General features: G+C 32.0%; 1 protein-coding gene across 4 annotated transcripts in view; it reads left to right on the top strand.

Annotated features, from left to right (window-relative positions):
* LOC115695810 (disease resistance protein At4g27190) overlaps positions 1 to 23,927 on the top strand; it is a 69,500-nt gene that overhangs the window by 11,423 nt on the left and 34,150 nt on the right. For all 4 annotated transcript variants that reach the window (XM_061116981.1, XM_061116983.1, XM_061116982.1 and 1 more), the window contains 2 exons: positions 5,404 to 8,238; positions 16,523 to 16,993. In XM_061116981.1, the coding sequence (XP_060972964.1) occupies positions 5,938 to 8,238; positions 16,523 to 16,993 (2,772 nt within the window). In that variant the 5' untranslated portion in view covers positions 5,404 to 5,937. The remainder of the gene's footprint in view (positions 1 to 5,403; positions 8,239 to 16,522; positions 16,994 to 23,927) is intronic.

Raw genomic sequence — 23,927 nt, 5'->3', positions numbered from 1 at the left:
GCCCACTAATTTATATGTTTGATGAATTAGGGTACTTGTTCAGTTTTGGTATGTAAATCCAGAGAGAAACAATACAACAAATGGGTTGTTCAATGCGAAGACTTGCATGATTACTACAAGCTACAAATAGACAATATGCAGGGGCGTAGGCTGAGATCAAGACTGAGCTAGTTTGCGGCATGTTATGGGCATGCTTTGTGTTTATGGAAACACTGGTGTTGTATAAGACATTGTAAGCCGAATGTTTTAGAGAGCATATGCCGATGGGAGATAGCAGATTGCGATGACTTCAAGTCTTAAGGGTAAGACTTTGTGTTATCAAGTTTGTCGAAATTTGGCGAGTTATCAGAGGATGTAGGGTTGATTTTGGGAGATGGACTTGTGACACAGTTTAGAGAGCCAACACGAGCAAGAGCCAGAGGGAAAATTTGTGGTTTTGGGTGATTGTTAGATCATTAACAACGTGAAAGAAGCTCAGAGGAACAGGTATCTAGTGGGTCAGAGAGGCCTTTTGCATGAAGTCCTGGGTGTGTGGTAGGGCCGGAGGGCCAATATTTTGAATACTTCGCTAAGAGATTTTGTGCAAGAGTGCCCTTAGTGCTGCATTGGGTGCAGTTGGCTTGCGAGCCTCGTCCAGGTGGGACGCATCAAATTTTACCCTGCAATAAGAGTGTTTTGCTCGATTTCCAATAGGAGGATGGTGCGCCATGGAATTGGCGTATGAAGTTTTCAAAGGGACTTGTTTAGAGAGACTTAGCTTCAGTGGAAGTGTGTTCTGTAGGTGTCGTTGGGTACGGTTGCTTGGCAAACCTCACCCCGAAGAGTGCACCATACTTAGTCCTTGTCAAAAGGTGTATGCATTGGACAATTGGTGAGTGAGCTACTATCAAAGGAGGTGTTAGCTTCAGGGTCAGTGTTGCAAGGGCTACTTAGTTGACTGGAGGGACATTGTGAGTGACTCGAAGGAGTTCGTGTTGGGGGAAGTATTCTAGTGCAGAGGCACTACTCCATGGGTGGTTCTGAATAGCGACAGTGGCACAGGTTCTTTGATCAAGTCTAAGAGTGGGCGAGGGAGATCGTCGCCAAGAGGGTGGGTACAAAGATAAAGGGACAAGTGCAGACTTAGGATTCGAATGAAGCTTGGAGTAAGCTTAAGAGTCGAGATCAGGAAGATTTGCATGCGGTCTGTCGATGAGGGCATCGACATGTTAAAGTGGGGGAGAATGTCATGTGCATGTCAAGATGGCACGTTACAAGCTAGGTGATGCCCACAAGTTGGCCAAGTGGTGGTCAAGTGGTGGCGCATGTTGTTGTGCATGTTGGTGGCATGCTGATGCTTAGTTTGTACGACAGTGGCATTTTCGTAAGTATCTTCAATATTGTCCGAATTAGGATAGGACTTGGTATTCGCTATTTATTCGGGTCTACGAATACAATGACGCAATTGGAAGTGAGAAACTATGTGATTTGGTATATGGTTTGACCATATGTCTACATAGAAAAAATCATATATGGTCCTGGTAGAAGGCTAAAAGCTTAGAATGTTCTTTAAGGGGGGAGTACCTGGTGTCAGCTCTCCACCACCCCATGGCACCTTGGTGCTAAGTGAGCTACTACTAGTCAGTGGGACTAATAGGGCGGGCATATGAGGACTACGAGGGGGCTCATATGTCTCCATGAGTTGGAATACTCATGGACATTATCGGGCCAACCCGATAATGCGTCTAAGAATGCTGTCAGAGGTTAACGGGTACGTTTCCATTAGCTTGTCGGTATCCCGCTTGCACGGGATGTGGCCTAAACCTACAAGAGATGTTGTGGTGCGTCTTAGCCACGATTCTCAACACGAGATGACACGGGTAGTCATTCGTGGGCTGGTTTGCATACGCGCATGGGACAGATGCACCATGTTGGAGAGAGACAGATGTCTAATGTGTGCAACTAGTTTGGTGGCTTGTCTCGAGGGCCTGCCACATGCGTGGAGGCATGGTGCCTTGAGGATTGGTCGATGAACGTATGGGAGTGCTTGGACGATGAGAGAGACTGTTCAGACAGTATCGAATTGGGCATGATGGAAGCGTTGGCACGTCAGCTTAGTGTTGGCATCTTGCCACACATGCTACCTTGGTCACGAGTGACTAGGTGAGCGTCGATGTTGGGATTTGCCTTATCTTAGTGGGAACCTATGGACAGTGCGAGTATCTTGGCTAGAGAGTCTCGATGCATGGATGCACTCATGGATGCTTGCGAGCATGACTCGGGGAGAGTTGTTCGAGAGACAGAAGTGTGCACGAGGCACACGATCGCGCAAAAAATGAGCCCATTATTACTCGGATGGTTGGAAGACTGACCTTGTCTTAGAGAAGTCAAGGTGCCGCACGGGTGATCCGCTACCTGAAAAGATGAGCCCGTGACACCAGGGGATGTGCAAGTTTGGCACATGGACGCGTAACTTGCACATCCATGGCCAAGTTACTTTCATGTTTGCATGGCCAAGGAATGTGAAAGTTTGACACATGGCCAAGTGACTTGCACATCCATGGCCGAGTGACCTTGATGCTCACATGGCCGAGTGATCTCGATCTTAGCATGGCCGAGTGACCTTAGTCTTGACATGGCCCAGTGACCATGGTTCTTCACATGGCCGAGTGACCTTGATGCTCACATGTTTGAGTGACCATGGTTCTTCACATGGTCGAGTGACCTTCAACCCTACTTGGCCGAGTCACCTTTATCCCTACTTTGTTGAGTGACTCCCAAGCTAGGGTTTGGTTGAGTGGTCACAGGATATACGCGTGACCTGGTCATTGCTTGGGTGATTCTTAAAGTCAGTTTCTTTCACTTCTTGAGACTAATCGTTGACTAATTTCGAGAATTAGCCTTATAATTTTTCAGGATTAACAATAGGTAATGGTTACAAATTGTGGTCATTATGAGATCGTTATAAATAATAATAATAATAATAATAATAATAATAATAATAATAATAGTAAGTATTTAATTGTACTAATTACAACGGTTATAACAGTTCTATAACTCCTTGATTAATGATACTTGAATGTTTGATCGTTATCTTTGTTGATTTAATGCGCATTTGCACTTTTCCTAGATGATACCGCAGTTTGATCAAATATAGAGAGGTCTCTTTCGATAATGCAAAGTACCTATTTTACTTAATATTGTGAGGTCTATCATTAGTATAGTCTTTCTCGCGGGGAGAGAAAATTTATCCCAATAACATTTATCTATAGCATGAACTATTTATATATTTTTTTAATTGTTTTACATAGTAAAATAATAATTAAATTATTTTTTTTATATTTTTAATAAAAATATTAATTAAATACTTTTGCATCAAGTTTTACAATTGTACATTAAAGCACAATACTATAATTTGATGCAAATTTATTACAAAATTACTTTTTGTATCGAATACATCTTTTACCTCTCTCATTGGAAATAATCTAACAGCATTATTTTTTAGGGTGTTTTTTTTTTTTTTTTTTAATTGTACAATAAAAATAACATAATTACAAAAAATATGTCAAAAAAATAATTTTTAAAATGTATACATTTGAAGACATATTTACATAAAACTATACAAATTGATCATTAAATATTATTATGAATTAATGAGTAAATTTACTATAAATATACATAACACTATCCTTAACAATAAATATTTTTAGAATTGTAATACAATACAATAAATATTCACATTGATATTAAATATGTGGACATGATTCTAATCATGTTAGTGATATTCAAAAATGTTTTCTTACTCAATAAAGAATAAAATCTCAATTAAACCCAAATCAACATTATACTACATTTTTTATTTAGAAGAATTATATTAATAATATAATAATGTAGTAGGCTTATTATAGTAATGTTTTGGAATTTTTTTAATAATAATATAATATGTCATTTAAATAAAAAAATTATTTTATATAATAAACATACTAAATATTTTTTTAATTATAATATAAATGTTTATGATCTATTTTAATATGATTTATTATAAATTTATGTTTATTTTATAATATAATTATTAGAAAATATATAATTTATTACAAATATAAGTTGTTTTTTAAATATAAATAAACATGTTTCAAAATAAAATTAAATAAATAATAAATAGTTTGATATATAATAAACATACTATTTTTTTTATTATAGTATACATGTTTATTATCTATTTTAGTATGATTTATTTTAACAAATATTTAATAAAAATAATAAACAACAATGTCTTGATAATTATATATGTTTAATTAAAATTAAGAAAAAAAAAATAACCGTACAAATAATTTTGCAAGTTATAAATATGTTTTATATCTATAATAATTCTATATATTTTTTACCAATATATATCTTTATTATTTATAATATCATATGTTTATTAAAAAAACATTAAATAAACGATTTCATAAAATTAATTAAATAGTCAGAATATTTTTTTTAAAAAAAAACTAAACATACTAAATATTCTTTTAATTCAATAATTAATATTTATTATTTATTTTATTATGATTTATTATAAATTAATATATAAGGTAAAATTACATTAGTATTATTTAGTGGCGGATCCCCAATTTAATTTTAAAGTAGGCTTAGTTATACATTGAAAAAAATCCAAAACAATAAATGACTAAACTAAATTTAAGTATAGGTTTAACAACATCTCCCTATTCTTCATAAGTTTGAATTTGGTTAAAATCTTATACTTTGTTGGTTTTTTTTTAATAAAAAAAATTTAGATACACTTTGAAAAAAAGGAGCATGAGGATTCGAAACATGGTCTCCCATGTAAACTCAAAGCATCTTAACTAATTATTCTATTTAACTACTATATATATATATGTGCAACCAACAATTATATATTAATACATTATCAAATCTTAAGGTGGGCTTTAGCCCTCCTTCAACACTCTTAAGTCCGCCTATAGTATTATTGCTTGAGCACTTAACGTTGCTAGCATAAATTTTCTGTTAATATATCTATGTATTAAATTTTAAATTTTTTATTAACTTTTTGTCATTTTTATTATTTTGTTAATATATCTATGTATAGTATTAAATTATAAACCATTTATATTTTTTTTATATAAAATTAATAATAAAATTGTTATTTTTTATAGTTTTAATAAAAATATTAATTAATATCTATGCGCATTAGAGCAGAATACTATAATCTGATTCAAACGCATCACAGAATTATGTTTTTGTTACAATTTTCACTTCTCCCATTTTACTTTATTTTTTTATCCAAACATGAATTCATTTGAGAACATTTTCATAGAAATATGTTTACAAATCTAATCAGTCAAGTTTAAACCTGATTTTATTTTGGCATTTTGTTAGAAAAGATTAGCTTAATACATATAATTTTTGTATAATCAGGAAAACAAGAAGATAAAGAAAGAAGCAAACAAGTATAGGCTATAATGTGTGATCCTGTTTCATCGATTTGTGGGGCGGTCGTGGGTGAATTAATCAAAGATCAAATCTACCGGTGCGTGAGACATGTGAATCGACTTTGTCACTGTGCAACTCACAGAAGGAATGTAAAGCAATTGAATGAACAGCTAGAAACATTGCACAAATACAGAAATGAATTGTCAAAGGATGTTGAGTCGAAGAAACAAAAACAAGAACAAATTCATAAAGAGGTTATCGATTGGCTCCACGAAACACAGAATAATATCTTTGAAAAGCGTGAAGAGGCAGAGCATGCAAGCCAAAACTATTGTTATTTCACATTCCATCCAAAAGCAACTATTGATGAGGACACATTTCTACATATCAAAAATAAAATAGATGGTTTAATCGAACGTTACGTGAATTTTAATGGTCGCATTTCTTATCCTTCTCCTTATTTAGACAAAGATTACATGGCCTTTGAGGGAAGAAGAAGAATTTTGGAAGATGTGATGAATGCACTCAAAGATCCTTTGTTCGGATGATTGGGGTTTGTGTGGAATGGGTGGCATCGGCAAAACCACACTTGCAAAAGCAATAGCTCGACAAGCAAAAGAAGTGAATCTGTTTGATAAGGTGATGGATAGTGCTGTTTCTCAAACTCCTGATTTTTCAAAAATTCAATGTGAAATAGCAAATCATCTTGGTTTTAAATTCGACACTGTTGAGACCGAACCCATAAAAGCAGATAAGCTTCGCCAAGAGTTAAGTAAACAAGTGAAGGTTTTGATTATTCTTGATGATATTTGGAAGGAAATAAATCTGTTTAAAATTGGAATACACTTTAGCAATAATCAAAACGGGTGCAAGATTTTATTCACTTCAAGACGTCAAGGTTTATACGTTTCTACTTCTACAAGTGAGTTTGCTCTCAGTCTTTTGAAAGAGGGTGAAGCAAAGGAGTTATTTCACAGAGTTGTTGGCGAAACACTTGATGAAGAACGCGAAGACCTCTCAAAGGAATTCGTTTCAGAATGTGGAGGACTTCCGCTTATTATTAATGTAGTTGCATCTGCATTAAGAAGAAAACCTGCATATACATGGAGGACTTTCTTAGAAAAAATGAAAATAGCAGACCCGGAAAATGTTGGTGATGAAGTGAAGTTAGTGTTTCAGCGTATAAAGCTTAGCTACCAATTTTTGGATAGCGAGGAGGCCAAATCACTACTATTGCTTTGCACTATATTTTCAGAAGATCAACTCATATCTGATGATGATTTGTTAATGTACAGTGTGGGTTGGCCCTTGTTAAAGCATGGCAACACATTGCAGAATGCAAGAGACAATCTGCACACCCTAATAGATACATTGAGAGAAAATTATCTATTGTTGCCTAGTGATGTAAGAAGAAATCACTTTGGATATCACTGGGTCAAAGTTCATGATGTAGTTCGTGATGCTCTCAAATCAGTTACCTCGGAAAGGAATTGGTTTCCTCTGTCTAAGTATGCAAAGAATGGAGAATTGCCTAAAGGTGACCTCAAAGATGTTGCAATTTCGTTACGTAATGATTTTACAGAGAAGCTTCCTGACAAATTGGCATGCCCAGAACTTGTTTCATTCATTGATGACTTTAGAGATGAAAAATGCCTTATGGATAGCTTTTTTGAAGACACAAAAATACTAAGAGTTCTGAAGTTAACAAATGTTGATCTGCACTCACCACCTTCATCCTTTAGTTGTCTACTTCAGAGTCTCGAAACGCTTTGTCTAAACAATTGTGACTTAGAAGACACAGCATTTCTCGGAAGTTTCAAGGAATTAAAATGTCTAGATCTTTCAAAGTCCAGATTTAAAACATTGTCAAAACAGGTGGGTCAGCTAACTCATCTACAATTGTTAAATTTAGATCGTTGTAGAGATCTCAAAGTGATTGAACCTGCTGTTATCTCAAGCTTGATAAATTTAGAAGAGTTGAACATGAGAGATGTGAAGATAGCATGGGAGGTTGAAAAAGTCAGCAGTGAAAGAAGTAATGTCAATCTTGCAGAGCTAAAGAATTTGCCCCGGCTGAACACATTATATTTGGAAATCCAAAATGATACTTGTTTGTCAAAAGATTTCATCTCTAGAAACATGAAGAGGTATCAAATAACTGTAGGTGTATCTGACTTTGACTTTCTTTACGACTTCTTCCAAGAATATCCAAGAGCCTTCATGTTGGAGCTTCACAATGCTAATTTGATAAAAGAATGTGGTTTTGATAAGCTTATGAAAGAATGCCAAGCATTGCTGCTGGTAAAATGTGAAGATGTCACCATTGATATTTATGTATCAAATGCTGATGGTTTCCCCGAATTAGAGGTCTTTGAATTACATGATGCTTCTAATGTTAGATACTTGATGGAGTGCAATCATCTCGTTTTTCAAAACTTGAAGAATTTGAAACTCGCAAGACTGCCAAACCTGCAAAAGATGTATGCTGGAGAATTGGTAGCAGGCTCATTTAGTAAATTAAAAGATGTGAAAGTAAGTGAATGTCACACACTGAAAAGTCTATTTCCAATCTCAACTATTGCTGGACAGCTTGAAAAAATGGAAGTAGAGTATTGTGATATGATGGAGAACATTGTTTTCCATAGAAGAGAAAATGGCAACCACCAGAAGATTGAGTTTCTCAAACTACAGAAATTGGTTCTAAAAGAGTTACCAAAATTAGCTCAATTCTGTAAGGTTGAGTGGGAGCAAAATTTTGCTACTTCATCATCATTGGATTCGTCACCAAGCACCAGTATATTCCCATTTTTTATGGAAGAGGTACGTTTCTTCTTTCAATTAATAATACTATTATATATCTTTTCAACTAATTTAAATGAAATTTTATTTTCAGAGATATAGTTTGGTTGAATATGGAATTATTATTTTTTATTTTTTTATGAAATTAACGAATGCTCTATTTCAAATGCGGTTGATGATAATTATGTAAAACACTGCTCATCCATAGAAACAAAAATAAAAAAGTGCAAAAGAGAAAAAAGAAAAAAGAAAGAAAGAGAGATTTAGGGTTTTATTGTCCAAAAGATAATAGGAGAAAAAAGAGAGAATAGGGCCAAAAATTATACGATGATGATTATAGGTTATTTTTATGAATTTGTTCATAATTAAATTTATATATATATATATTTTTATAGTCGTATTTTTTTTTAGTTTTACTATTTTTTTTTAAAAAAATACAAATTTTATATAAAAAATATATTTACTCAAAAAAAAAGTGTAAGACTAAGAACACAAAAGTAACTAAAAAAAGGGATTTTTTTTTATTGGTTTTTAAAGTACAAGTTTGCTAATATATATGTATATTTAAAAAAGTTATTTTATGGGAAAATTTTAGAATAAAGTTAAAAAAAATGAGAGAGATAGAATAAGGTACCTGGTTACCTCCTTATGGTAATTTGTTATCCTTACCTGATTTTTAGATATTTTTTAGGGGAGTTCTATTTACACTCGATAAGATGATAAATACACTAAATTATTAAAAAATATATATAAACTTAAATAATTTTTTAAAATTATTCTTAATATTTTTTTTTAACTTTTTTCCTCGTAGTATTTTATATTAATTTCAAAAATTATTTTGATTTTATTTTTATAATTTTTTCTATCTCATGTATAAACATTTTTTATTTTTTTAAGAAAATTTTATATAATTTTTTATTTTATTTTTTTTGTCATAATATTAAACATTTATATAATTTATTTTTATTTGATAAGTATATTTTTTAAGAATATGAATTGAAAGAAGAGTTAAAAAAATTTAGTACAATTAAAGACATAAATTTTATATAAAATAAAAATTATTAAAATGGGGTGCCTTTAGAAATTTTTGGGGTGTAAATAAAATTTCCCTATTTTTTTTTAACTTTTTCTTCAATTTTCCCATAAATAACCTTTTTGAAAGAAAAAAAACCATATTTTTGCACAAAAAGTATAAAAACTTATAATATTTATAATTTCCTCTAAAAATAACAAAACATCAACTAAATTACATCAAATAAAAAAGGGAAAAATATAATTTTAGATCATTTATTTTGTAAAAGTTATAAATTCAACCATTTGTTTTGTTAAATAATAATTTAAACTTTGTATTTTTTAAAATTGTACAATATAATACGCTGAGCTAATTTTTCATTAAAATAAAACTTGATAATACCTTACCTAAAGCCTAAAGGTGTTATGACCAAAATGTTTATATTTTTTGATTTGTTTGTGTTTTTTTTTTTTTTTTTGAGAAAAAATTCTGTTATTAATAATTGGAAGCGTCATTTACAATAACAGAGAAAATGGAAGGAGGGAAATCCTCATACCACACACAATCATTATCTAACGCTAATGCTTGCTTAGCCAAGCCATGAGCAGCTTGATTTGCATCTCTTCGGACATGAGACACACAAACATTAGGGAAATAGGACAATTGATTTCTAACATCAGAAATAAGATCTCTAAATCCTAAATTTCTAGATGCTAAACCATTTAAACTAGTAACTAGCAGTAAGCAATCAGATTCCACCAAATCTAGATGAATATGTAAAGATTGAGCTCATTGGAGACCATAATAAAGAGCCTTTGCCTCCATTTCATGAGGTAGTAAATTCCCAGGCAGTGGCTTAGAGAGAGCAGCTTGTACATGCCCACATGAGTCCCTTATGATGGCTCCAAGTCCCATCTTATTGCTGGTGGAGTCAATTGCAGCATCAACATTCAATTTCAATTTTGTTGGAGGAGGTGCTGTCCATGGATGATGTGCCGCAACTGGGGAGGAATGCTGAACTGGTTTTGAAGCACCCATGGCCTGCTGAAAGTTGCAGAGATGAACCATGGCCTTAGCAGCAAGAGCTTCTGGTTTTTGGGGTTGTTTATCATGGATGATGTTATTTCTATCAAACCAAATATACCACATTGTGCATAATGTCTTTTTTAATTCAGATTTGGTGTAAGTTTGAGATAATAACATCACATAATCTCCATCTTTCATGCGACTAGCAGCTTGAAAATCAATTGAAACATCAGTAGAACGCCATATTGCTTTAGCATGACTGCAGCTAAACAACGCATGCCCCACTGATTCCCATGCATTTGAGCATAAACTACAAGAGGACGAAGTGATTATTTTTCGTTGGAATAAAGCTGCAGCAACCGGCAATGATTGTTGGATAACCTTCCAACCAAAAATTTTCACTTTCGATGGAATGCTTAGTCCCCAAAAAGATTTCCACCAAGTGCTGGAAGTTTCTGAAGTGGAGGACTGATGTTGAGTTTCAATCGAGCAAGCAAAATGGTAGCCCGATTGAACTGTATATTCCCCAGAATTATGATTATTCCATACCCAAATGTCCTCTGTAGCAGAAGCTGCAAGAGGAATACTGAGGATTTTAGCCACATCTACAACAGAAAAATCCCTCTTAAGTAAAACCAGGTCCCAATTGAAGTCAGCAGTGATGTAATTGGAAACCCGATTGTGTGATAAACCAGTATAACAAACTGGTGTGAATTGAGTATTTCCTGGAATCCAAGGATCCGAATTACATCTAATGCCTTGGCCAGTTCCAACTTTAAGACGCACTCCTTGAATTAACAAATCACGCCCCCAACATAAACCTTGCCAAGTCATTGAAGAATAGGAACCTTTAGCAGCAGCCATGAAGTCACCATTTGGATAATATCTTGCCTTCAAAATTCTTGCAAGCAAAGTATTTGGATTTTGGAAGATACGCCACGCTTGCTTCGCTAACAAGGCTTGATTGAAGTGAACGTAAGAACGAAAGCCCATACCCCCTTCCATTTTTGTTTTACAAAGGAATTTCCATTTCTTCCAATGTGTTTTCCTATTTTTTTCGGTTGCACCCCACCAAAATTGAGCCATCATAGAGTCCAATTGATTGCAAAAACTTTTAGAAAGTTTAAAACAACTCATAGCATAAGTTGGGATTGATTGGACGACAGCTTTCAAAAGAATTTCTTTTCCTCCAATGGAAAAAAGTTTATCATTCCAGGCATGTAATTACAATTTCCAAATTCGCTCTTTAATATCTGCAAACAAAAGCTTCTTATCTTGCTCTGAATAAGCTGGGAGGCCCAAATACTTTTCATGGCATTCACTGATTGGCATTCCCAAAGTTTGACTGAAAGAATGTCTAATTGAGGATGGAGTATTTGGAGAAAAAGACAAAACAGACTTATCCTCATTAAGAAGCTGTCCAGATGCTCTATGATAAATATCTAAAGCTCGTTTTATAGCACCTGAGGATCGATCATTTGCTTGACAAAAAAGCAGACTGTCATCAGCAAATAACAAATGTGTAATAGGAGGAGACCTTCGAGAAATAGCTAGCCCTTGTAACCGACCAATAGATTCCTCATATTGCAACAATCTAGAGAGACCTTCTGAGCATATCAAAAACAGGTAAGGCGATAACGGATCACCTTGACGAAGACCACGCTCTGGAGTTACTGAACCTTTGACTTCACCATTAATGAGGAAGGAAAAAGAAGTTGTGTGTAGGCAAGTCATAATAAGAGAAATCCAACGAATATTGAAACCCATCTTGCCCATTACCGCTGCTATATAAGACCATTCAACTCGATCAAAGGCTTTACTCATATCGAGTTTCAAAGCAGCATAACCTTAGTTCCCTCGTGTTCTATGCTTCAGACTATGCACCATTTCGAAAGCCACTAAGACATTATCTGTTATTTGTCGATTAGGAAGGAAGGCACTCTGAGTTTCAGAGATAACATTCGGTAAAACATGCTTTAACCGAAGAGCAATCATCTTAGAAACCAACTTGTAAATGACATTACATAGGCTTATTGGCCTATAGTCTTTCATTGCCTTTGGTTTCTTCAGTTTTGGAATGAGTGTAATGAGTGTCTTATTGATTGTTGTTGGGTTACCTCCATGATTTAGAATATGCAAAACCACTTGTGTGACCAAAGACCCAACCACTTCCCAGTTGTGTTGGTAGAACATAGCAGACATGCCATCAAGACCAGGATTTTTATCAGCTCCCATAGTTTTTAATGCTGAAAAAACATCATCTTTAGTAAAATCTTGGAGTAGAAAATCATTATGAGCATCTGTAATAGTGGTTGGAATTGTTGAGAGAACATGATTGAGAGCCCAATGATCCTCTTCTGAAGCTTTGAAAAGAGTTTCAAAATAATTTGTGATAACAGAAGTAATTTCATCCTTGGAATACAAAGTTTGACCATTAACATCCTGTATACTTCTGATACTATTATTTGCTTTCCTTGAAGAAGCTTTGGCATGAAAAAATTTCGTGTTTCGATCACCTGAAGTGAGCCATTCCACCCTAGAATGTTGTTGCCAATATTGTTCCTCATTAGCTAGCAGTTCATCTAAAATAGCTTCTGCCGAGGTAATTTTTTGTGAAAAATCAGTTGCTGAAGTTGTGTCATTATGGAACTGCTGAACTTTTTTCTGAGCTTCTTTGATATCCTTTCTCATATGCCCGAAGGTATTATTATGCCACTGCTGCAAAGATTGAGCACAATCAGCTAGGCTCACGGTCAATTGATCAACACAATCAGTAGCAAAAGAGTGGGCCTTCCAAGAATCAGCAATCAATCGAGAACAGTCAGGAGAATTCAACCACATACGTTCAAACCGAAATCTTGATTTCCTCCTTTCAACAGTATGTTGAGTAGCAAAACTAAGCACTACAGAAAGTGCTCTATGGTCAGAACCATAGTAATCTTCATGCGTGACAGTTGGTGGTGTCAAATTGTCAAGCCACACCGAATTGACAAAACACCAGTCAATTCGTTCTTTGAGTGCAGCAGGATTTTTCCTACTTCTTGACCAAGTGAAATCATCTCCATTAAAGGGCAGCTCATGCAAACAACATTGGTCTAAAGTAGATCGGAAAGCCTCCATTTGATTATCTTGTCTTAATGGTCCACTATTTTTGTGAGTATGGGAAAAAATCTCATTAAGATCTCCTAACAACAACCAAGGATCAAGTGGAGAAACATCTCTAAGCCGTTTAACTAGAGTCCAAGTATGTTTTTTATTTTCAGTTTCAGGAAACCCATACACAGCAGAAAGATGCCAACGAGGACCATTATCACACACCAAGTAACAATCAAAATAATTAACATTCATTGAAAGAAGAGTTACATCGATATGATCCTTCCACAACAACATGATACCCCCTTTCAACCCAGTTCTAGGAACTTCTAAACCACAATTAAAACATAAAGATTGCTTAAAACGAGAAAGAGAATTAACTGTAACCTTTGTTTCCATAAGAAACAACACATGGGGATTTTGCTCTTTAACAAGCAAACGAAGTCTTCGGAATGCATTCGGGTTCCCCAAACCCCGAGCATTCCAACTGACGATTTTCATGGTGAACCGCGGGATTGCTGTGCAATCTCCGCGTAGTTGTCAAACACATCAGTGGAATCCACAGTTGCAGAAACAGACTGACTTAAACCAGCAACTTCTGACAAGGAAGGAGCAGTTTCAGAATTGTTAGCTCTACATCTCTTCAAAGTTTGTCTCATGGAGTTTGTGTCAAATTGTCTTTTGAAAACTCTATTCGGATGATCATTTTCTTGGCCACCAACATTAAGCTTGGAAACAATTGTAGCAGCAGGAGCAGTAGTGAAAATAGCCTTCGAAATAGCAGGCAATGGTACTGGCCTCAACGGATTAATAGGAATTCGAAATGAAGTAGGACTGGGAGGATACGAGGCAAAGGTATTGAGATTAGTGGCACTGGAGGTATTCATTAAATCTGATCCTAAGTCAGGTGTGAAGACATCTAATAAAATAGATGTAGACTCAGTACCAGAAGAAACAATATTTTTTCTCTTATCATTAATTGTTTTATCAGTCCCAGGGGTAATAATGCTCTTCCCTTTATTCTTAATTGTCAACTCAGAAGCAGAGTTGTTGTGGCAGGGGATAGACGATTGGTCTATGTGAGAGGTAAAAGATAAATTATGCAAAGATGATGGAGCAAAAGAAGGTTGTATGGGGCGATTTGAAGTGGATCTGTTAACAAGTGAGGGGGCTAAGGCATTGTGTGTGTGATGAGCATGGTTTTGATCTGTCACAGGGCCAGAGTTTGAGGATTCTCCAACAAGTAAAGGAGACGGTTGAGGATGGGGTAATGTTTGTAGTTTAGGAACAACAGATGTCAAAGATGTTCTGGCCAAACGAGTAAGCAGAGGCCATGTATTGCCTTTGGGGAAGTCTGTCCTATAACGATCATAAGAAGAAGATGGCAGTTTCGAACCTTTAATTTGAGGGCCATATGGCAGTTCAGGCTCAATATTCAGATCAAGTTTCTCCAAAAATAGTGGACATTTTTTATAGAGATGGCCAATCATTCCGCATTCCATACAATAGTCAGGCAACCGCTCATATCGGAACTCCACCCAAAATTCATCCTTAATTTTTGGAAGAGAAATCATTCTACCACGCAGCAATGGTTTGTTGAGATTAAGGTTGACACGAAAACGCAGAAAAGGACCCCAACCCTCATTAAGCGAGTCATCATGGACAGCAAGAAACTCACCAAGAATAGACGCCAAGGCCTTGGCCAAAGATCTCGACTTACTAAGAAAAGGCAATCGATAGGCTTGAACCCAAAAAGGACTGTAAATCATGATATCTGGAGTAACATTCAAATGCAAAGAAGGATCGATAAGTACAATGTGGTGATTTTGAAAGTGCCACGGCTCCTTATCCAACACTCAAAATCGGTCTCCTTCACATCCAAAACAGACCATAAACAAATCCGAATGGTGTTCTTTGATGTTCACTTTGAAACGCCCATCCCAATGGTCTGCCATCTGTCTTTGAAACGTGGATAACCAGACTTTCTTACTAGTTAGAACACGAGCAATAAGAATAAATTCCTGGGAAACATCTGCATCAGGACCATCATCAGTAATGGCCAGAATTTCACTCTCATTTTCAGTGAGAGTCATTGTCGACTTCATTTTATCAAGAAGTGGATTCATGGAGAAAGCATAAGATATCACAGTAGGGTAGAACCAAAATAAATAAACAAAAAGGTAGATCAGATAGGATCGATAATGGTGATGGTGGAAGAACAGGGGAAGTGGGTTGGAAATAACTGAAAAAAAATTGAAAAACTGCCACAGAGCATGAACATGGGCAGACACTCTTTTTTCTTCCTCCTTTTGTTATTGGTGCATGCATTCTTCTAGAAAGGATCTAATCGTCATTTTGAAAAAAAAAAAAATTAGTTTAATTATTTTTTCATTGATTTGTTTGTGTTAAGACTTGGCTTTAGGTTGGTTATATCAAAAGAGAAAAATTGATGAAAAATTGAATTCATAATATTATTTTGAAAAATATAAAATTTAATTTATTTTTTAACAAAATAGAATGTTCAATTAATAATTTTTGCAATACACAAGACCAAAATTGTATCTACCCATAAAAAACAACATATACCCAAATTGTATTCGTAAGGAATAAACTACGAAACAACAAAATAATAACATGAAGCAAAATAAAAACAATAAGAAATCAAATTTGTGTTATTAATTCCAATTCAAGAAATAACAAATCAAAAAGGCAACGAGACATTTAACTCTAATTGTATTAATAAGAAACAAAAATATAATAAGGCAAAAGCAACAAGTCATTCACTTCAAATTGTATTAATCCAAAATAAACTATTAAAAAAAAAAAACCAATAAAGAGTACTAAACATTCACCTGTGAAACTTCAAAAAAATACAAAAACAATCTCAAAAGAACAACTAAGTTTAAAAACAACTAAAAATTACTTATAAATCAACTCAATACATTAAAAAATATACTCAATTAGAAATTAATGTATTGCAATATGATATTAAAAAAATACTACTAATTCAAAATAAATTAGACATCTACCTATTACATTCCTAAAATAAACTAAAACAATATACCAACATATACTGATATACATAAAATCAACTTGTACTACTAGGAACTAATTACCTAATTTATCTTTATTTTTTTCCCTTTTTATGAAGTTGATTAGACTTTTATTTTGTAGGTGGTAGCATTTCCTATTTTGGAGCAATTAAGTTTGAGTTCACTTGATTGTGTAGAGATGATTTGGCAAGATCAAGTTCAAGAAGTTTCATACATGCAGAATTTAAAAGATATAAATGTTGAGAGGTGTCACAAGTTAAAGTATCTTTTTTCTTCTGTTGTGGCAAGAAGTTTGGCTCAACTTAAAACTCTAAAAGTAAAGGAGTGTGAGAATATGCAAGAGATAATAGTCATAAAAGAAGCAGGAAATGAAGAAGGAAGTTCGATGGAGACTATTTGTTTCCCTAAACTAGAGAAGGTTAATCTTTCTTCTCTTTCAAACGTCAAAACTTTCAGTGGTGGAAACCATTTGGCAATCGAATGTCCATCCTTGAAGATATTGGAAATAGAGAAATGCCCAAAACTGAAGACATTCCACAAAAGTTGGAGCAATGAAATTGAAGCAGCAGAAGAGCCTTTGTTCAATGAAAAGGTACACTTTACGTTTTATTTTCAATTTGTTTTTTATGCATGTCCTATTTCAAATGTGGTTGACGATAATTATGCAAACACTACTCATCCATAGAACCCAAAGAGAAAAGTGCAAAACATAAGAGCATAAAAAAAGTGTATGATTTATTGCAAAAGATAATAGCAAAAAATTACTTACAAACGATAATATAATACTAAAATACATTGATAAGCTTATAATAATAACTCTTACAGTAGATCAAGTAGTTTTGTATTATAATGTGTTTTAGAAACCTAGCTAATGAGGAACTAGTCAAGTGATAAAAGCTGGCGCAAGAATTGGGTAAAGTTTTATGATGACTGTTTAATGGAAAATGAACTAGTAAGAGTTTTTTCAAAATGTCATATACCTATTTAAAAAAGCTACATGGCAATGTTGCTCTTCATCATAAAGCTGAATTGTAAAACATTAAAACTTCTATATTAATGTCACTTAAAATAAATTTGTTATATTACTAATATCTTACATAATTCAAAGAGTATTTTTATAAGAGGTACACTTAGAGACAAATCAATGTTTTCAAACAAGGCTTCCTCAAAAAGCCTTTTTTGTACTATATTTAGGACAATAGAGATAGTATATCTTTTGCTAGCTTCAATTATAATGTGGTCTTCGGGACTATCTTTGTGATTCAAGTCATCAATTAGGGAATATTTCACAAATACTCAAAAAAATTAAAAAATTACAAAAATATAGTTGGACTGAAGTGTAAATATTTTACAGTTTTATAATTTTATTTATAGAAAATACGGTCTTTTGATGTATTTTATGTTGTTCTCTTGTTAATTTGTTGTTGATTTTTTGTTATTTGTATGCTATTTTTTTTTTTATTTTGATGTTGTTTAGATATTATTTTCCTGTTACTTTTATGTAGCTTTCTTGTTATTTTTATAGAACACTCTAAAAAATGTAAGAAAAAAAAATCTTTGAACGTATAAAATATATAAATTTTACAAAAATAGTGGTTTATATAATTATCCCCATTAATTACTTTGAAAATCTAAGTTTAACATCAATATTTTTTGTATTAGTTTAGCTTTGTGCGAATTAGATTTTAGGATTTTGAGGTTTGTAATTTCATTTCTTGAGACAAAGATGAAGAAGAAGTGCTCTAAAAAAAATGTTATTTTTATTAGTTAAATATTTAATTTTTAAATAATTTTTTAAGAATTTTAATATATTTCTTATTAAGTTAAATTAAGAAAATTTATTTTTATTTTTTGAAAAAATTAAACTTATTTAGAATGTGACATAATAATATGTCGGCATATGTCTCCTAACTAGCATTTAACGACCTTAACTAGCAGCTAACAGTCAAAGGGCACTGCTCCAACAAACTCGTGACCAAAAGGACTATCGCCAGACGCCACCTTTTAAATATTATCAAATAGATTTGGCCGCAGCAAATAACCCTAAAATATTATCACTTTTTGTATAAATAAAATTACTTTTTTTAATAAATATATCACCCTTTATAATTATGCACAAGCACATATAAATTTAATTGATATATTTATAATATAATGTTATTCTAAACATTTATTATACATATAAACTATAATTGATTAAGTAAAACAAATAATAACATTAAGCATTAAAAACATCATAATACAAGAATTATAGATAACCAAATAAATAAAAATTGTGGTAGAGTCTTTAACCATCTCAAGTGGAAAATATAAAATTGTGCTATATTTAGTAATAATTAAAAAGACTAATTTACATAACTTAATACAAAATTTTATATTTGATTACCCTTCAGCATATAAATAATTGTTAAAAAATAATATAAAATAGATGAGAAGAAAGAAGAAGAAGATGAAGAGAGAAAGAGAAAGTGAATGAGAATTTCTGAGTTATTTATTCCAATGGGGTGAACTCCTATTTATACAAATACAAGAGTGAGATATTAAGAAACTAAGAAAAAGGGAAACTAAGGAAAATAGGAATGTTGATTACAATTAATGGTAATAAATAAAAGATTTGGACATCCACATAATTATTAATATTTATAACACTCCCCCTTGGATGTCCATAATAACTGCCTCATTAAAAATCTTGCTAAAAACTTGATCAAAGGAAAAAGAGTATAGTGTAAACTAACTCCCCCTCATTTAGGCATTTGTGGAGATCTTCTAATCGACGAATTTCGATCTTGTTTGCCGTCTTCTCAAATATTGATATTGGTAATAACTTTGTGAATAAGTTTACAAGATTGACACTTGATTGAATATGTTGAACACCAATATGCATTTTCTTGAAGCGTATAAAGAAGAATTTGGTGAAATGTGTTCTAACTCTATCTCCTTCAATGTACCTCCTTTTAGTTGACCGATGCAAGCAGTATTATCCATAGAGAATTGCTTGGGTTGATACTTTTTCATCGAGTGCAATCCATATATTTCCCGAATATGCTATGTCAATGATCTCACTCCCACACATTCTCTACTTGCTTCATAAAATGCAAGTATGTTAACATGATTTATAGTTGCCTCGTTAAAAACCTTGCTAGAAAAAGTGGGACAAAATCTGAGCTAGGGAAAAATAGTACAATATATATTTCATATTCATAAATATTTGCAAGTTGCCTCGTTAAAAACCTTGCCAGGAAAACCCAGTGGGACAAAACCTGAGCTAAGGGAAAAAGAGTGCAACATGAATATGTCTCCCCCTCATGCACATATGATCCATAATTCTTTTGGTGATAATATATCTCATAAGATTATTGTTATCACTTTCAAAATATCATCATATACAATTTTTGATCATATATTTTCTATAACTCTTCCAGAGTATGTATGGACTTCTAAATTATAGATGAGGGGTTCGTGGAACATTAATCTTTATCCAACTAATTGTATCATTCATGTGTGTATACAATCTTGTTCATACTAAAATTTAACATTTCAAGTAGATATGTACATAACACATTAATGGTACTATAAATTTTCATTTGTGACAATGATGGTACTCCAAGATCATATATTTGTTCCATCTTGTTGTATGATCTTAATTTCCATATCAAATGATCATATATCTATAATTCTTAATACATATGAAGTACTTCAGGACTTCAATACTAATGAACAAACTTTATACATTTAATATTTCTCGATATACAAAAGAAATAAAAGTTTGTTTTGCAATTAATCAAAAACTCTTCAAGAGTCTATCACAACGTATAATTTACGTATTTATACTGCATAGACAACCATACGTATTTTTCAAACAATAATTTACTTACATGTCTTTATTTCATACAAAGATCTTTGTCATATAGTGCGCGCGACTTAGAATTTATATCACTTAAGACATGTATTAAATTCTTCTAGAATTTTTAGATAAGGCTTATTCCAAATTCTCACTATATTAGGAGCTCCAAATAAATAACCTTTTGTTGCAACATTTATGTGACGCTTATAAATCCTCATAAAATATATTCCAGGCTATAATCAAATCATGATTATATTTTCTCAATATTTAAGCCTTATTTTAATCAATCTCATGTCAATGTAAACTTTGTACAACAATTCATTATGTACAAATACATATATGCAAATTTCTCATTAGAAATATTTATTTGCACACCCTACAGGTCTTACTTCACTTTATGTGAGTAAATTTGCCTGGATTGCGTAATAATATTTTGACCAAAAACAAAATGTATGTCGATGATTCTCGACAAATCTAATACAATGATCCTTGCTATCTCATGTTAGTTTATTGCATATGCACACATTCAATATTTATTGTTGACAAAAATTTCAATAAATGATAATTTCCTCCCATATTGACATAACTTATAGAGATCTCTTTAAATTACATATTTTTCAAATATGTTTATCATTTATAGGTACCTATATAGAATCACTTTAGTGATTCAATTATGATCAAATGTGTTATGTCTAACTTCTTTTGGGAGTCTCTTCAATTACCGTTTTCATCACGGTTATCATTTTAATACCATTAAGGTATCTCCATGAGTACCTCTAGATTTGACAACTTCAGGGCAAATCAAATGAACATTTACTAATAATTTCTATATTGTTCATTTACGCTTCAAGCGTTTTCAACTCATTCTAACTCAACTTTGAATAATATTGATTTGCAGTTGGTATATATCATTTTAAACTATATTGTTCTTATATACTTTGTGCAAGGATCATTTTCAAAAATTATCATCAATCCCAACTGCTTCTCTTCCCCTGATCGAGAGAATTTTTAAAATTTGTGATATCTAATAATATTAATATACCTGTAGGGATTTCAGTATATCACAATGCATCAATATTTATTTAAACTCATATATACTATATGACATTGAACTTTAGGTTCAATAAACTTCAGTTTCAAGTTCAATCCTTATGAACTTAATTCATTTCTAAGAATGAGTCATACGTGTATAATTAGAAATACATAAATTTACACATTTTGTAAATGCATGATCATATAATCTTATTACATCGATAAGAAACTATGCAATAAAAATCTAACAATGGTTCAAGATTGTTAAAGACATAATTTAAATATTTTTTTATGTGCAAATATATGCACATTCTTCTTTTGAGCCTTATAAATTAACAATGAGAAGAATCTTCTGGTTCTTCAACAAAATTTAGTCAAATCATTTGACAATTTATTGCATATGATTGATCATGTCAAAATAATTCAATTCATGAACTTCAAGTTCACTATAATTTGTATTTCAATGAAACTTTCAAAAGGTAATGTAAATTCATTACAACATAATCATTACAAGTTTCATTTTTATATACACGAATAATATAATTATATTATTCTCCAAAACATATACACTCTTCAGAGTCACTATTATGTTTATCAATCTTTATATTTCTTCAGGAATCACTATCATCAATTCAATGATGTGTATAATTTAAAAGATACATGACAACTTCATCATGTTATTATAATGGTCAGATAGATATAACCATAATATATCATTCATTTTTTCTGGTATCTTTTTAACAAGTCGTCTAATTTATTTAGACTATTCATCAGTCTAATTATCATGACTTGATATATTATATATTTAAATATACAACCAGTACATATAATTATTTATTTCTTATTACTTTCATAACTAGATAAAAGTTATACATCTAGGTACATACAAATATATTTTACTACTCCAAGTAGCAATTGTATGTAAGACTTCTTCAGGAAGCTTTTCAAATAATCATTTTGTGATTCTTTATCACTTTGATTATATTGGATCACTAACAAATATTAGTAAGTTATATATTCACTTCTGGGAATATGCAAACTGAATTATATAGTAACTATATATATACATATCCTGTACCAACAATAGTTTGAAACTATTGATTTCAAAAAATAATAAAATATGTACATATTAATTTACTTCTGGCATTGCCAATATATGTGAAATCTATATTCTTTGAAATAGAATTTCATGTCTATTCATTCTCTTGAGGGAATGATATTTAAATATTCTAAATGTACAATAAGTTTGTACAATTCACATTCTATTCAATAATCAAATATACTTTTATCTTGATTATAAGTGTGTCCGTACTACAGGTACGCGACTACTATTATTCAATTCCACACATGATATATAGATTTTATACACTTTGTGTGGTATCTCATCTTTTGGTTGTTTCCACTTTCTTCTGGAAATATTTGAGTAGTAAATAATGCCATCGATTATTTAAAATCATTAAATTCACTTTGGGGAATGACGTTGAACAAGTAGGACATTATTACAAATTTCATAAAAATTTATTACTTGTTCATCCATAAAAATATAAGAAATTATTCAGCAATTTCTTTTACGATATTTCAAAGAATATATGTATGCAATTTTTGCATAGTCTTCAAGATGTATGCAGAATTTAATATGTCAGATTCAATAATTTCTAACATTGCAAGTAATAACAATGTATAGTAACATGACTAATACGAGCAACCTTTAAAAGTAATTGACGTCAATTCGTATCATTCTCTGCAGGGAATGATGAACAATAAATACATGTCTCATGTATTTAAATAACATTAGTCATGCTCACTGTTATTCTTATACTTTAATGTTTCAATGCAATTTTCTTAATATTCTTTTTAGGTATTCTAAACCCACTATAAAATTGTATCAATAATAATCATTTTTAATGATTCTTTAGTTGTATTCATATAAATACAATCATTTTTTTCGACAAATATAAAATATTTACTTCAGGAAATGTTTGTCGAAATCTATATCGATATTAGATTATTTTTCATTGTCCTCAAAGAATACAAGAACATATATATAAATATGTATTCATCTCTTTCATTATATATCCATCAACTATATAATGAATATTACGTTTGCATAATCTTCAGGATATATGCAAGATTTTATTGAGGACGCATAATCATCAGGATATATGTAATTTTTTATCGAGGATGCATAATCTTCAGGATATATGCAATATTTTATCGAGAATGCATAATCTTTAGGATATATGCAGTATTTTATCGATGATGCATAATCTTCAGGATATATGCAATATTTTATCGATGATACATAATCTTCTGGATATATGTATAATTTATACAGATTTTCTCTATCATATCATTGACACGCATATATTGTGAATATTATAAATGATAATAACATAATATATATCTCTATATATATATGAAATCAATAATAAACATATAGAAGCATATACATACATATATAATATATAGATATATGAATAAAAATAAAATAAAAAAAAATTCTTGAAATTGTTTCAGTCAAATGAGTATATATATAAATATATATTTAGTGTATAGTAACTTTGAAACAATTCAAGAACTTTAACAAAATACTTACATTGGGTCTTAGGCAGAGACTCATGCTTGAAGCTTGGGCAGAGACTCGTGCTGG

This window comes from Cannabis sativa, chromosome 6, assembly GCF_029168945.1.
Source record: "Cannabis sativa cultivar Pink pepper isolate KNU-18-1 chromosome 6, ASM2916894v1, whole genome shotgun sequence".
Lineage (NCBI taxonomy): Eukaryota > Viridiplantae > Streptophyta > Magnoliopsida > Rosales > Cannabaceae > Cannabis > Cannabis sativa.
The sequence above is the reverse complement of the archived record's forward strand: the minus strand, read 5'-3'. Positions and strand labels throughout refer to the sequence as shown.